Source organism: Leuciscus leuciscus (assembly GCF_965113295.1).
Source record: "Leuciscus leuciscus genome assembly, chromosome: 2".
Taxonomy (NCBI): domain Eukaryota; kingdom Metazoa; phylum Chordata; class Actinopteri; order Cypriniformes; family Leuciscidae; genus Leuciscus; species Leuciscus leuciscus.
In genome coordinates, this window is record NC_138726.1 from 45,575,396 (window position 1) to 45,590,419 (window position 15,024).

The 15,024-nt window shown below is 38.2% G+C and overlaps 2 protein-coding genes across 3 annotated transcripts; both read right to left on the reverse strand.

Moving 5' to 3' along the window:
- Nucleotides 1-943: 943 nt before the first annotated feature.
- Nucleotides 944-6,242, reverse strand: homezb (homeobox and leucine zipper encoding b). Its single transcript, XM_082154423.1, has 2 exons — nt 5,497-6,242; nt 944-4,020 (listed from the first exon to the last, which is right to left on the reverse strand). The coding sequence occupies exons 1-2, from the start codon at nt 5,773-5,775 to the stop codon at nt 2,149-2,151; spliced, it is 2,151 nt and encodes a 716-aa protein (XP_082010549.1). The 5' UTR covers nt 5,776-6,242; the 3' UTR covers nt 944-2,148.
- Nucleotides 6,243-7,899: 1,657 nt separating this feature from the next.
- On the reverse strand, nt 7,900-14,317 carry LOC309487173 (butyrophilin subfamily 1 member A1-like). Of its 2 annotated transcripts, none has more exons than XM_082154730.1 (8): nt 14,225-14,317; nt 14,048-14,104; nt 13,536-13,883; nt 13,036-13,308; nt 11,612-11,719; nt 11,446-11,472; nt 11,321-11,347; nt 7,900-11,180 (listed from the first exon to the last, which is right to left on the reverse strand). In XM_082154730.1, the coding sequence occupies exons 2-8, from the start codon at nt 14,100-14,102 to the stop codon at nt 10,633-10,635; spliced, it is 1,386 nt and encodes a 461-aa protein (XP_082010856.1). In that variant the 5' UTR covers nt 14,103-14,104; nt 14,225-14,317; the 3' UTR covers nt 7,900-10,632. The 2 variants fall into 2 exon arrangements, with proteins under 2 accessions (XP_082010856.1, XP_082010855.1); XM_082154729.1 differs by having other exon boundaries at nt 14,048-14,126; nt 14,225-14,285.
- Nucleotides 14,318-15,024: the final 707 nt, after the last annotated feature.

Consider the following 15,024-nt stretch of genomic DNA (forward strand, 5'->3'; position numbering starts at 1 on the left):
AATTAAATGCATTTATGATGAAATTACTACATTTTCATGTCAATCTGGTCAATCTGTATTCATTTTGACCACAAACCGTGTGCTGTCACTTTAATTCAGCGCGTGCAGCACAGCAGAAATAGACTCGGTGCGGAAACGATCTCTGCACTGCTGTATACGCACCGCACCTGGAACGGATCGACGGACTGCAACCGCGTGCATTGTGAAAGCTCTGACCTGTTAACAAGGGTACGGAAAAATATACGCACTACAAACGGAGTATGTGTGAAACGGGCGTTAATGTGTTACGTTAACATACTGGACACCTATTCAGCCTGTTGTTCTGTGTGCTACTGTGTAGTTGAATAACTTGCCTTTCCTGATTAAATGTCTGTTCTTGGTCTTGGATTTTGTGAAATAAATTTCTAAATAAATGCGACTTATAGTCCAGTGCGACTTATATATGTTTTTTTTCACTTCATGAGGCATTTTTTGACTGATGCGACTTATACTCCGGAGCGACTTATAGTCCGAAAAATACGGTAATATGCTGATTCGCTGCTCAAATAACACTTAACATTATTGTTCCTACTTATGTTGGAAAAAATTGTACTGGTTAATGTTTTTGTGGAAATCATGATTAATTTTTCCAGGATTCTTTGATGAATAGAAATTTCAAAAGATCAGCATTTATTTGAATAGTAAAATATGCTAATACATTAGTACTATATTATATACAGTATATTTATAAATTAACATTCACCTAGATTAATAAATGCTGTAAAAATTGCTTATCATTGTTAAATGATACCTAATGCATTAACTAATGTTAATGAACTTTATTGTAAATTGTAAAGTTACCATTTATACCTTGCTGGTTTTATGGACAATTCATGGAAAAAGTTGCTCCAGGAAAATGCTTAGGTTTCTATGAAAACCTAGGTTTCTATGCCTTTTAGGAGTATTTTTATTTAATTTTTAGTCTAGGACTACCCAGTGTTACTTATTCTGTGTGTTTGACTCTCTTTATACATGTTCATTTCAATTGTACCATTCAATATGTTTACATGATAGACCACTGTATTATAATTTTATCTTCTCCATTTGATACACTGAAAAAAGTGATCAATTGACTTAACTTAAAAAAAAAAAAGGTGAGGAAACCCATTGCCTTAAAACAATTAAATGAATAAACTTAACTTAATTCTCTCAAATAGGCATGAAGTTTATTACTTTATAATTTTAAGGCAGCGGGTTTCCTCACTTTTTTAAAGCTAAGTCAACTGATCACCTTTTACAGTATAGTCGCTTTGGATAGAAGTGTCAGCTAAATGAATAAATGTAAAAATGTAAATACAAAATTGTTGTAATGGTGAATGTTTAGAAAATAAACATGTTTTTAAGATCAATTTATTAAGTAAAACCAAACTGGTACAAAAAGCTTCAGCACAAAAAAAGACAGTCTTTCTAATCAGCTTAGTTAATGCATAGACTAATCAACTTCAAAAAGATACTACTCAAGATTTTAATTCGTTTTCAACAAAAAAAAAAGGATCACAAACATTATGATTTAAAAAAAAGGAAAAAGAAAAGAAAAAACAAGCACATAAATTATGTAGTATTATGTCAGAACAATGTTTCCGTCAAAGAAACATATCTGTGTAGCACACGTGTGGAGCTAAAAGATTTCAGTTATGCTGCTAATAACCTTAAATACAATTGACCTTTGTAAAGGCAAACATCTACATATCTAAGCACGAAGTGCAACTTAAACATGAAAATGGCAACATGCATGCATTCGCTCTGTTGAGTCACACCGAGAATTCATTAGACCTCTGATAAAACAAGCTACCAAACAAAATACATTGTACTATAAATTCAGTGCCTTGCCATACACAGTTTTGTTTCGATTACTTTAAAGTACATATTCTAATACTAAATACTTTTGATTCAAGTAAGATGCTTAGGTTTGGAGATACATATTGCATAACAATGTTGTGAGAGAGGTTCTACAAGGCCCTGGTCATAGCATTAAATTGGGATAGAAATATCCAGATAGGTTAAGAGAAAAAAAGTATTTGTGTAACATCTTTGGCAGTGATGTGGAATTCAGTTTCCACCTATCTGCACAGCTACAAATGCCATTGCAAACTGACTTTGCTGCCGAGGTCAGAGTTCACCCTCAGGCAAAACTGGGGTTCCTCCTCTAAAAAGTTCATTCCAGTTTGTTGCTTCGCCCGCTCCACCTCCGTTGACTACAGTAGAATGACCCAAACTCAACCCAGAGCCCATGTTCTCAAACGAGACTCTTCCCCGTGAATACTTCCCGCCCCTTTTCTGTTGTTGCATTATGACAGCGATGATGCGTTCCCTCTCCTGTGAGGTCATCCAGCGCATCTGATTGTGTTTGACATGGTAACGCGTGTCTCCGTACCACTGGATGATCTCTGTCCTTGTCAGGCCTGTCTTCTGCTGGAGAATCAAGTAGTCGTCGCTTGTGGGCCACTGGCAGCGAAGGAAGTTCTGCCGCAAAATTTCCAACTGCTCCCTCGTCTTCTTACGAAGTCGCACGTTCGGTTCTACCCGGCCGCGGAGGAATGACGGAGACGGAGAAGGAGAAGGAGAAGGGGAGATATCCGCAGAGTACTGCTGTACGGAAGCGTTGCTGTCATCAAATTCACCTTCGTCACTTACTTCCTCCTTGGTCTCATTTGATTGGTTGAGTGGTTCCTCATCGTCAGCCACATCCACATCAACCTCAAACCCCGCCGCTGCGTCGTCAGCCTCGTCGTTGTCATAAAAATCAGCACCAGGAAGAGCATCGTTCTCCAGCTCGTTCTGAGAGTTCTGTTTGGGGAGCTGCATTGACCGATTGCGCCCCGCGAGCTTGGCAAGCCATGCCCGGCCGTTCTTGCGAAGCTGGTAGCGACTGTCAGCGAACCATTTGCGGATTTCACGTCGATTAAGTCCAGTCATTTTCTGGAGCCGCTGAACCTCGCCGTCAGAGGGCCAAGACTTCTGTACAAAACTACGGCGCAGGGCCATCAGCTGTGCTTTAGATTTTTTCCCTGGCAAGCAGTGTAGAGACTGTGAAAGCTCGGGGAGTTCGGGGTATGGCATCGCGGTCTGTTGATCGTTCATAATCACGAACGGTGAACGTCCATAGGCATCGAGCAGCTGGACTCCGGTATTATTAGGCGGTACATTTCTATTATCACTTTGGAAGTGGGGATTAACTTGAGGAACTTGGGATGCAGGTCCAAGACCGTTTTTGTACACGACATTAGAACTGAGCAACTGCTGCACACCGTTATTGGATTGGGAAGCATTATTCTGGCTAAAATGCAAGCGGTTTTGGTCACTGATGATGTGTTGAGGAACAGTACGGCTGGGTTTAGGCGTGTGGTCTCTCTGATCTACATGGGCATCTGCTGCAGGTGGCGGTATAAAATCATGTTGAGTTTCATCACGTCCTAAACAATCATCCTCGTCGTTGATCTCCACACACTCCTCGGCGACAGCTTTTTTCTGAATTCGCCACAGCTTGCGTCGCGTTTCTTGGATGTCGTCATCAGCCCAGCTAATTCCGTAACGTACCCGTTGCATCATGAACCACGCTTTAACTCTCTCCGGTGGTAATTCACACTTTCGAGCTAGAGCGCTCGCCTCCTGTGATGTGGGGTATGGGAACTCATTAAACGCTTCCACGAGTTCTGACACGGCATCCAGCTCGTGGACCTGCTCCGAGCGCACCCAGATGAGCTTTAACCCCTCGGATACCAATGGTAGACAGACTAGGTTAGCCTGGTTGTGTGTTGATGTGCCAGAGGAGGCTGTTTGCTTCTTTTGGCAGGACTTCTTAGTCCCTGAAGAGCAGGGTGACTTCTCCTGAGGTAATTCGGGGGATGAGCTCTGTGTTTCTTCAGAAGCAGGCGAGACGTCCATCTTCTCTTGTTCTTTTGCCTCCATGGAGGATGTCGTCTCATTTGAGTCTTCGGGAGTCTGAAGTGAAGTAGATTCAGATCCCTCAGTGGTGACTGGCTGAAAAGAGTGAGATCAAGAAATATGAATACAAAATGCATCAGGTGAAAAATTCATAATTCACAAATTTCTCCAATAAGGTTAAAATGCCATAAAAGGCAATCACTGCAGTTAAAGTCAACATGAAATCAATATTGACAATTATAATTTTTTAGTGGAATACTGCAGTGTTTATTATAAATTATTTACCCATGCACATCAATCTTTTTTTTTTAATTCATAAGCCCTCGTACTCTTTAATATTAACTTTTCCTCCCCCTCGCAATGATATCTCTTCTCTGATGAAATGTGCACTAATGCGAGGGCTGGACAATAATGCTTCCCCTCCAGCAAACTGTCACTCACATGACATCACAGTAATTAGATTCCTAGGGCACTGTGATATTCCATAAACAATAAAAATTGGCGATTTTGATTTTATTTCGACTTTAACCTATTGGCTGTGTCCCAATTCAGAGGCTGCATTCTTCGAAGGTAGCGAAGGTCGCACCGAGCGTTGTTATACGTGACAGTCTAGCCTATGTAGGATTGTTCTTGTCGCCTAGCAACTGTGACGAGTGGCAGTAACGTTTGTATTGGACTTTTTTTAAAGTTATATTAAACTGTCTGAAAACAAAACAGGGTTCACTATCTGTCTAAATATGTCCACCATGGTTTTTTTCTGTAAGCTATATATTAAGGGTACATAAACTATATATAATTGCATATTAGTAAGATAGTAAGATAAGTCAACATTTTAACTGCTTAAAGTTTTTTTTGTAGTTACATTTGTATTATTTGATATTTGAGTGAGCTGAAACCTAATGCTTACTTTCAAAAGTATAGTCCGGCAATTTCTCTAGAAATAATTAATGTCGTCACTGGCGCGCAATGAATTCTGGGGTAGGCAAGGCTGCGAAGGATCCATCTGTTGTATCCTTAATTTCAAGGGAAACTGAGGACGCATTTGGAGGAGCCTTCAAATTGGGACAGCCTTCGTCATGCCGCCTGACGCAATCGGCCTTCGAAGGATGCAGCCTCTGAATGTGTATGCAGCTTGTCCAGTGTCCTTTAGAGGTCACATTTGTTGGCTGCATACATCATTGAGGCTATTTTACAATATTTACAGTAATTTACACCTCACTAGGTATAAGAGTCTGTTTTATAGTGGTTGCTTTTCTGATACATCCTCAGTGACTGTATGCAACCAACAAATGCAACCGCCGGAAATGCAATTATACATGTTTTCAAATAAGTCCCCCTCCCAACACTCTCCCTCTACCACTGGTTTGTCAAAGAGTTAGCCCCGCCCCAAACAATAGTTTTTACACTTTACACTAGAAATAGCGTAAAAGCTCTCTGCATATTAACCCGTAATAGGATAAATTATTTACATTTAAACAAATACTCTATTTACAGAATCTTAAGTGGACCACACATCGAACAAAAACTCAAGCACGTCAATAACTATTGATATTAAAACAAACATTTACTTACTTTATCCTTGACAAAGCTTTTTCCCAGGTCACCCACTCGCTCCTCCTCGAGCGCTCCACATCTCTCGTTCCTCACCGAGTCAGAAAGGCTGGTCACAGGGTGAGCGGCGTGCAGGTGCTGACTGAGACATTTAACATCTTGCGCTTTATAACCACAAATCCGACACTCGTATGCATCCTTAACCGTCTCCCCAGCATCTCCTCCAGGGTTCTCCGCTGGGTCTGGTGGTGAGGAGTGCGTGCTTGCGCTCTCGAGCTGCGGAGCTGCGCACTGCTCCATGGCAACCTATGCACGACCTAGCCAAGACGCAATTCATACAAGCTAACACAGAGATCAGGTAGCTAAATTTCTCCCACAACAAAGTCGGTGCGCAATACTCCAAAGGATGCAACGAGTTTCATTTGAATAAAATATATGTATACGGAGTCCACATGCAAGAGTTGAATGCTGAATCCGAATTTATGGCCACACTGGTCAGAGTATGGAACAAAGGCTGGCTAGCCAGCGAGCTAGCACAAGAGCTTGTCTTGTTGGCTTCACACAGAAGCATAAAAAAGTAAAAATAGCCAGCTCGGATGCAAACTGGTTTCTTTATTGTTTTTCTATCCTTCATTAGATGTAGTTACTTAAGAAATAAGGCAATTACGGGTGCCACTCCGAGCCAAATGCACTCGCCTATGGGTCGCACAGTTGTCCAGAAAGCTGTCATAGGTTTGGTTTGTCGCATCCTCCGAGTGTGAAGCCAGAGCGGCTTCAAAATAAAAGTTCATTGACTTTCTCTTTTCTGATTCAAGAAGTTTTATTGAGATGGTAAAATAGCTTTACATTTTCAAAACATTAGTAACAGTATATAGCCTATATATACACACATTTGCACACATACAAATATAATAAAATAGGTAAAAAAAAACAAGAACAGGTCATGTTTAATCATAAGACAAAACCTTTCAGGGATGTCCTCATTTACAAACACTGTTAACAAATACATTTTAACAATGGTTTCTTTAGGATTAGATATTAGTCTAGCATTTATAATTTGCTTGATATAAAAGCCATAAACAAAAAGATGTGTGTGTGTGTGTGTCAATGTGATTGTACATGGACTTCACTTGACATTACTTTTGAGAAGTAGAAATGACAAGTCAAAAAAAAAAAAAAAAAAATTCGTTCTCTTTTTTTATTCAGAAATTTATGTGCTTTGTTACGGAATTGGCATGTATTTTGATCTAATAAATGATGAAATTATTTATTTCATTCAATTTTACTAGTGTGTCTGACTCTGAACTTATATACTAAGAATGTTAATTAAAGGTATAGCGGAGGATCTTTCCAAATTTTAGATAAGACCCGCCCTCTCCACTTTTTGAAAAGTTTGATTGATTCACCAGAATGATTGACAATTAGGAGGACCAATAGTATAGGTTACCCACCAGGAAGTAAAACATCCTCCGCTATACCTTTAAGATATCATTTATTGATACTGATTCAGTCTTATACAGTTTTCTTCTAATTCAGTGAAAGGCTTTCAATTTACTGGAAAGGTAAATTGTCTCAATTTGATCTTGAAACACTTGAAAAAACATCTGTAAGATTTCAAAAATAAATCTTGTCATTCAATTTGTACTGGTTTAGCAAATCAATAATGATTATCGCAGAAAACGTATCCGTAAATGTGTTGTCCACATAGTAAAAGAATAAAGGTCACACGAACCATCATAAACATCTCTGTATCCTAAATATAATTTCATTAGTAATAATATTAACATGCACCATAAAAATACTGTAAATAGAAACCAAAGGTCAGTTTCTGTGTATATAAAGAGAGTCTTAGGGTTTTAACTTACAGACTCATATAGTGAATACAGAGAGTGACCTTCTGAATATTTGAAGTGAAAACGAAAAGATCAGCAGCAAGTATGTCGGCCACGCATGAAGTTCCAAAGAAACCCTTATTTGTGAGCTGTGATTTATGTGTGGAGGTTAAAACTCCGGCACTGAAGACCTGCTTGAAGTGTGAAATCTCTGTGTGCTCAGCACCTACAGACCCACCTGACCACTCCAGTGCTGCTGCAAACCCATCCGCTGACTAACCCTGTAGAATCAGGTTCCTCTAGTCAAATGGCCAGCAAACGCTCAGCTCACGGCAAGCTAGTGGAATACTACTGCCTGGATGATCGTGTATTGGTGTGCGTGTCTTGTGCCATCGAGGAAGGACATCGTCTGCATAACATGAAGACGCTACAGACTGCCTATCTGGAGCTGGTGGACCAACTGAAAAAAGAGTTAGAGACACTCAGAGGCAGAACCAGGCAAAGAAGCTGGAAATGTGGCATGTAGACCAAATGCAGACTCTGGAGGACTGTGTTAGTCAGCTCATGAAGACCGGATCAGCCCTGAAGGATCTGGTCTTTACAAGTTTAGAGACCTCAGTATCAGCCAGACTGGGGACACTTCAGAAAGCCCAGCAAGCAATCAGTTCAGCTCTGAAGGAAAGGGATCATTTCAGCTTCTTGCACAAATTTGCCAGTGTACAGAAAGCTATGATGGACGCTCGCGTAGTGGATCTGAAACTGGGCTCGGAGTCAAAACCCGATCGCACAAAAAGACTGGACAAATTATTAAGAAGCAGGAGGATAAACTCCAGGAAAAGTTTCTTGCTTTTGCTGACCCTGAATATCACCCATTTGCACAGAATGATAAGCAAACGTGGTCTCGGAGCTGACCTTTGACCCTCTGACTCAAGGGCCTGGGATGACTCTGTCTAAAGATCTTAAAACACTGTGCTTCAACTCCTCTGCCACGAAACTGGCCGATCATCACATTGTTCGCTGCCTGCAACATCTTGAAACGGACAGCTGGTTCTTCCAACTCTCTGAACATTTTGACTGGAACATTGGTCTTTGTGACACCTTAGCCAATAGCAGTTATTATTCAGAGGTATACGGATTAAAGAAAATAAAAAATAATCTCTTTTTTTTTTTAAAACACATATGAAGAAAAGAGCATTATATCACAGAAGAGCGTAAGATCACACACACATTACAACATCACAACAGGGTTAGGTTTGGATCTGAAATACCACATGAATTCCCGGCCAACAGTCCATGGAAGATAGAAGCGACCTGGGACTATACTTCACAGCTGCTAACCTTTTACAGCAGAAACAAACCAACCAAAGGTTTTTTACTGTGTCAGCTCAAAACAAATATGAACGACAGACTTTGCCCCTTTTTCGCCTGGGAAAACACAACTTTACAAACCAAAAGAAACATGAGACAAAATGACCGATATGTTGCAGATGGCAGTTCATATACAGAAATACTCTGTGTGATCAAACAATAATGAGAGATGAAAATGGCAAAAGGATCATTTTTATTTTCTATTCTTGTTAAGTATTTTGTTTATATATTAGGAATGATATTTTTAATTAAATAAAAGCTTTCATGCAGTAACCTGTTTTTTTGTTACTTGTAAAATCATTTGTTTTAAAGCTTATTTAAGCACTCATTTAATCTTATTTTAAAGCAAGTTTGTAATTTTGTTCTTATGTAAATGCATACTAAATCATAGTTCCCAAATGCCATCAACGTACCCAAATGCTTAAGTTCTAAGTGATTAGGGAGGAGATGAGTCTATTCCAACTGCAATAAACAATGATAAATAACGTTTTTTTTTTTTTTTTTTTTGGATCCTGGACTCCTCATCATCCATCTTCTGGATGAAGAATCTCTTTCTTAAGATGATATATTCAAACATATTCTGAGGTATTTCTGTCATGCATATAATTAGACAATATGTTACTGTGTAAAGTCAACTGACGATTCTTCATAGGCACAGGGGAAGAGAATTTTAACAATTGTGTGTGATATTTGTTGTCAAACTTTACATGCATGTCACTTTTGTTTCTTTTGATGTATTTGTTGTACATCAAAGTACATCAAAGTACTACAATAATGATTATTGCTGAAAACTTGATCTGAAGATGATAATAAAAACCGTTGTAGTCAAGTACATTTTTAGAATTAATATACGTTTTACATTTGTTCATTTAACCTTGATAAAAATAAAGTCAGACATGAGTCATGATTCCCCATGGAACAAAAAAGGAGGATGATACAAATTTGGCTATATCAGTTAATGAGTTGTCCAAGTAGTAAAAGAATAAAGGTCACAAATGAACCATGATAAACATCTCTTTATCCTGGCAAATATAATTTCATTAGTAATATATTAACATGCACCATGAAAATACTGCAAACCGAATCCAAAGGTCAGTTTCTGTGTATATAAAGAGTCTTAGATGGTTTTAACTTACAGACTCATAGTGAAGACAGAGAGAGAGAGATCTTATTACATTTGTAACAAAATGTTCTGAATATGTGAAGTGAAACAAGAAGATCAGCAGCTCTTACCTCTCGTGTGATCAAATCAATGTGATGTTAAAGTGATGTAAGTGATGTTAAAATAAATTCATTATTGCTTGAAAAGCTAAGGGCAGTTACTCTTTCAATTCACACTTCCTCAGCAACCCCAATTCACCACCAATAAAGGTTATTTTTTGGCATCTTTAGTTCTGCGAAGGACCTTAAACATCCACGGAACCTTTCCACTGCACAGAATGTTCTTTATAGTGGAAAAAAGGTTCTTCAGATTATTAAAAAGTGTTTCACACAAAGAAAAAATTTGCTTTTAAGAACTGTTCTGTGAAAGGTTCTATGTGGAACCAAAACTGGTTCTAATGAAAACCTTTCGGAACCTTTTTTTAAAAAAGAGTCAAACAAATTCTCAAAGTCATTCTCAAACTGCGTGACATTAGCAGGTTAAATGCTGGGGAACTTATCCACAATCTTAACTCACTGTGTCTTTCACAAATAAAAAAAAACACAGTCTAGTTGGAAATGTACAAACTCAATATTATGAATGTACTTCTCTATTCTTTAGTCAAATCGAGGTCATGGGTTTGATTCCCATGTATACCTTGAATGCAATAAGTTGCTTTGGATAAAAGTGTTTGCCAAATGTAAATGTAAAGAAAGTTGACCAATAATGATCAAATATGTTGATTAGGAAGCATATTTAATACAATCTAATAAACACAACTGTTTTTAATTTATATTTACTTATTAGTGAGTTCATTCATTCGCTGAAATTGACAGGTGAGATGATCATTGGGGCTGAGTATGTGCTTTTAATGTTTGTACATGGGTTTAAGAATGGATAGAGTTCCTCAGTGAACCACTGATCAGTGAAAGAGTAGATATGAGACATGGACTCCACATCATAAAATGAGACCAGACCCTCTTCATAATCCACAAACACACCCACCTTCTGGGGCTTCACTCTCAGCGAAAGAGAGACAGAAGTTCCAGCACAGGCACTATACTGGTTCCCATTTCTCAACCGCACTGTCCAGTATCCATTCTGAGGACTCAGCGTGATCTTCCCCTTTCTGTTAATGGATTCTTTGGCAACTCCTAAATCCCAATCAGTTTTTCCCTTCACCTGCACGTCAAAATAAAACCTTCCAGAAGAGAATCCCTGCTTTCCCAGGACATTACCACATTTATCAAACCTCGCAGGGTTGTCTGGGACATTCTGGTTTTTTTCTCCACGTCGCACTTGTTTGCCATCGTCAGACAAGATGAGAGATTTATGAGCTGTATCTGGATCCAGCGTCACATCCACTAATAAAAATTAGAAAATTATTATATATTTATATTAACATCACATACATTACGGACATATTGAGGGCTGATGCATCACTAATATACTGATGCCATATCACCACGGATTAAAAAGACAAATTATTTTTGTTTCTACTCACCAGCATATTTTCTTCTCTTTGAGATCTCTAAAAACAGAAATAATTTTAAATGTATTTAAAATGAATTTAGTGGAACACAGAAATCATCACTCCACAAATCACATAAGATTGAAATGCATTCTCACCTTTTCGAATCCTCCTCAAATAGCGAACTGAAGAAATTGTAAAATATAAATAATTATATCACAATTATATCATTATAATTGCACAACAATTTCTTTCCGTTCAGATGCAACTACAAAATTAAGACTTATTTTGCAATAAAATGAATCAATGAAAAACAGATATCACCTCTTCTTATGTAAACAAAAGTAGCAATTGCAACTGTAGTAATGATGCCGAACACAACTGTAATTGAGATCCAAATGACTGATGTTCTCCAAACTTGAAACATTTTACCTGCAACAAAAACCACCATACAGCATGACATGTAAGCAATAGATAGGCCTAGATATTTTATGTTTAATACAGACAAACAAACAAAGGCAAACAGTAAATTTTCTGCACTAAAACATTTAGGCAACAATAAATGTGCAAATCTGTGATTAAATCATAATTCATTATGAATCATCACGACTGCATCAAAATACCTTGAAAATATGAAAATGATTGTAGTATATTTTTTAATAAATATATAAAAGATGTTTGCAGAATAGTCTGGATACTACATTAATGAAACAGGCCTCAGTAAGCCACGAGTCTCTGTGATTACTGTTTTATACCTCAACTTTATGGTAAAGAGTGGGGAAGCCTCCACCAGTCACTGAATGGTACAAGTTCTGGGATTTATCTGTTATGTAGGCCTACACTTTCTTGATATATGGTTTTAACATGGTCTCTTAATGATTTTTAAAAAAAATAGAGCACTTGGCGGCACGCCACTATTAAAGAGAAGCCAGAAGGATGGTTAAATTACCCTGGTAAACCAGAGTTCTCGCGAGAGCACAAGTTGAATTTGCTCAGCGAGTTACTCTGGTGTCGAGCAATGGAGCTCATTAAATATGCCCCTCGATCTGAGCTGCACCAATCACATCGGGTTATCTGATATAGGCGGGCCAGAGGCGAGCTAAACAGATGACGACAGCGCTGGGACGTCGAAGTCATCAGTAAACATGTCAAGATGCCTATGGATAAATAGCAGTGGTTTGAAATGGCTTTGGCCGCTACAATTAACGAGTTAGACTTGGCCTTTTCCCAAAAGAGGAACAGAAGACGGCGCTGGAATCGTTCCTTTGCAAGAAGGACGTTTTTGCTGTTTTGCCGACCGGAAGAGTCTAATCTACCAGTTAGCTCCGCTGGTAGCTAAGCGTATGGGGTTTATTGTTGTGATTGGTCGTAGTGTTATCCAATTGCGTGCTGTGAGATTTTCAAATGCATGCTTGGTGCCGCCCCTCGAGCTGGCCGATTTTCCTGATCGACACCAGACCATTAATCTTTTAGATTTAGGTCTGGATTTCCAGGCTATGGTTAAATAACTGTGGCAGGCGAAATAAAAATGGAAGATAACCCAATGCTCATTGGTTAAATGGGTTGGAAGTAAATGTATAAGAATGAAAGTTCCAAATGAGATTGTTAGATGATCAGCTGGTGCCCGTCTTTGTTGACTGGACCAATAAAGTCTATCTTTGCCATCTGGCAAAAGTGATTTGAGTGATTTCTTGCAAAGAGGGGAAGCCTTTTTCTACAACATGATAAACTACCAAAATCATACTTACTTGAGACACTGATTTCCGTTTGCAGCATATGATGTTTCAGTTTGACTCTGCAGTGATACTTGGTCTCACTGTTATGCACAGTGATCCTGTGTTTCACGCTGAAGCCCTTTGCATCTTTATGCGCTTCTTTAGTATCAGAAATTAAATCATTTCCTTCACTGTCCAGCCACAGAAGCTCAGGTTCAGGGTTCCAGCCTTCACATGCACACAGCAGAAGAAGCCCTCCTGAATGATCAAACTCCTCTATAATGATCAGTGGATGAGTTCCTATAGCTGCAGAGATCAAGGATAACAATAATTCATATTGTACTTTTGTATATTTTGTGAACTTTTACGTTTATTTCAAAGGCACTGTAAATCTGAGAGCATATTTCTGCCTGAATTTTTGTGTGAATTTGTTGCAAAGAACATCCAAGCACTAAAAAGATCACTTTTATGAAAATAATATAAAACGTCATCAAAATCATAAAAAAAAAATATAATTTCAGTAGTCTGCTCACCTCCGACATTAACAGTAACAGTGATATCATCATACCAGGAGTTGGACTCAATAAAACACTTGTAAACTCCTTCATCAGAGACTTGGACTGTTGATAGTTTGAGTGATGCATTTCCATTCTGTAGGAGATCTTGGAACAGTGCTGTTCTCCCTCTGTAGGACTCACTGTGCTCCGTGATTCTGTTTTCACGATTTTCATAGAGATGCACTATTTCATCTTTGTCAAGTCTAAACCATTCCACTTTCATGTCCACAGCACTGGTGTTGGGGTTGATATAACAGGGCAGGATCACGTCTTCACCAGTGACAGTGAAGAGAGGCGCAGCAGGTCCCACAACATTATACAGCTCTAAGACAAAGAAAATCATGTCTGAACTGGTCGTAAGAGATTAGTGACTATACAGCTCAACATGTTAAGACGTGGTTTTATTAACCACATTATATAGACTTGGTAGCACTGCGTCTTTATAATGTCAACACTGTCTGTTTTTTATTTAAGGTGAGAATGATTACCTGATGTTAAATCTATAAGTGCACAAAAAATCAGAGCCACTCCAACCAACTTCATCCCTGCAAAGAAACAATTGCTCTACTGTATAAAAGAAAAGTCAGGGCATTTATTACAAATAGTATGCTATGCATTGAATAAAATTAAATAAATACAAATAATGATTTAGTCCAAATGCTTACCTGATTTGTCTTTCTGCTGTAAACACAATCTTTGAAAGACTTGCTATCACTTCCTTTAGAGAAAAACCAGACAAACCAGAAATCACAAACACTCACAAGGCGCACACGCACACACACATCATTCAACAAGTCTAGATGCCTATACTTGTCGGTTTCACTGTTGTTATCGTTAACTAAGAGTACAAATATATATTTTAAAAAGTCATTAATTGCAATAAAGCTGAAATAAAATGTCGCAAATATAAATGTTAATGAACCACTTCATGATTTATAAATCTTTATGCCACTTTAAACTACATCTGCATTTTCTTTGGTAGTTTCTGAGTTTGTATTTATATTCAGTTCAGGTTTATTCAAATCATTAAAAGGATAATATACCCAAAATTGTAGTCATTATTTATTCAAAACCTAAATGACTTTCTATTGCTTAACATTTTGAAAACTGTTTCAACTGTTTTTGTCCATATAACATTAGACCCCACTGACTTTCATTGTATGGGCAAAAAAGAGAGATATTTTTCAGAAATAGAGAATGTTTTTGTTTACATAAGTGCAGCACAGCAAGTGCACTTTACACTATTTAATGAGTGAAAAAAAGAAACTGTACACAAACCTCATTGGTATTGTGTTTTTTTATTTATTTATTTTATTTGAGAATTTTAACAAGTTTTGAGAAAAGTGCCACTTGAACTGATATAACCGGTTCTACCCTAACCGCTCCGAGCGGGACTCAAACTGTGGTCTCCGGTTTGGGAGGCGGGTGCTCTAACAAAGAGGCTAAAATCCACAGCCTCTTAACG

What these genes read in the sequence shown, in the direction of transcription:
- homezb (XM_082154423.1), bottom strand. Translation starts at nt 5,775, where the DNA reads ATGGAGCAGTGCGCAGCTCCGCAGCTCGAGAGCGCAAGCACGCACTCC. An exon ending in AAAGCTTTGTCAAGGATAAA is followed by an intron (nt 4,021 to 5,496) that starts GTAAGTAAATGT and finishes CACTCTTTTCAG; the next exon opens with CCAGTCACCACTGAGGGATC.
- LOC309487173 (XM_082154730.1), bottom strand. Translation starts at nt 14,102, where the DNA reads ATGAAGTTGGTTGGAGTGGCTCTGATTTTTTGTGCACTTATAGATTTA. An exon ending in TGTTACTGTTAATGTCGGAG is followed by an intron (nt 13,309 to 13,535) that starts GTGAGCAGACTA and finishes TGATCTCTGCAG; the next exon opens with CTATAGGAACTCATCCACTG. An exon ending in TTTTGTTTACATAAGAAGAG is followed by an intron (nt 11,473 to 11,611) that starts GTGATATCTGTT and finishes CAATTTCTTCAG; the next exon opens with TTCGCTATTTGAGGAGGATT.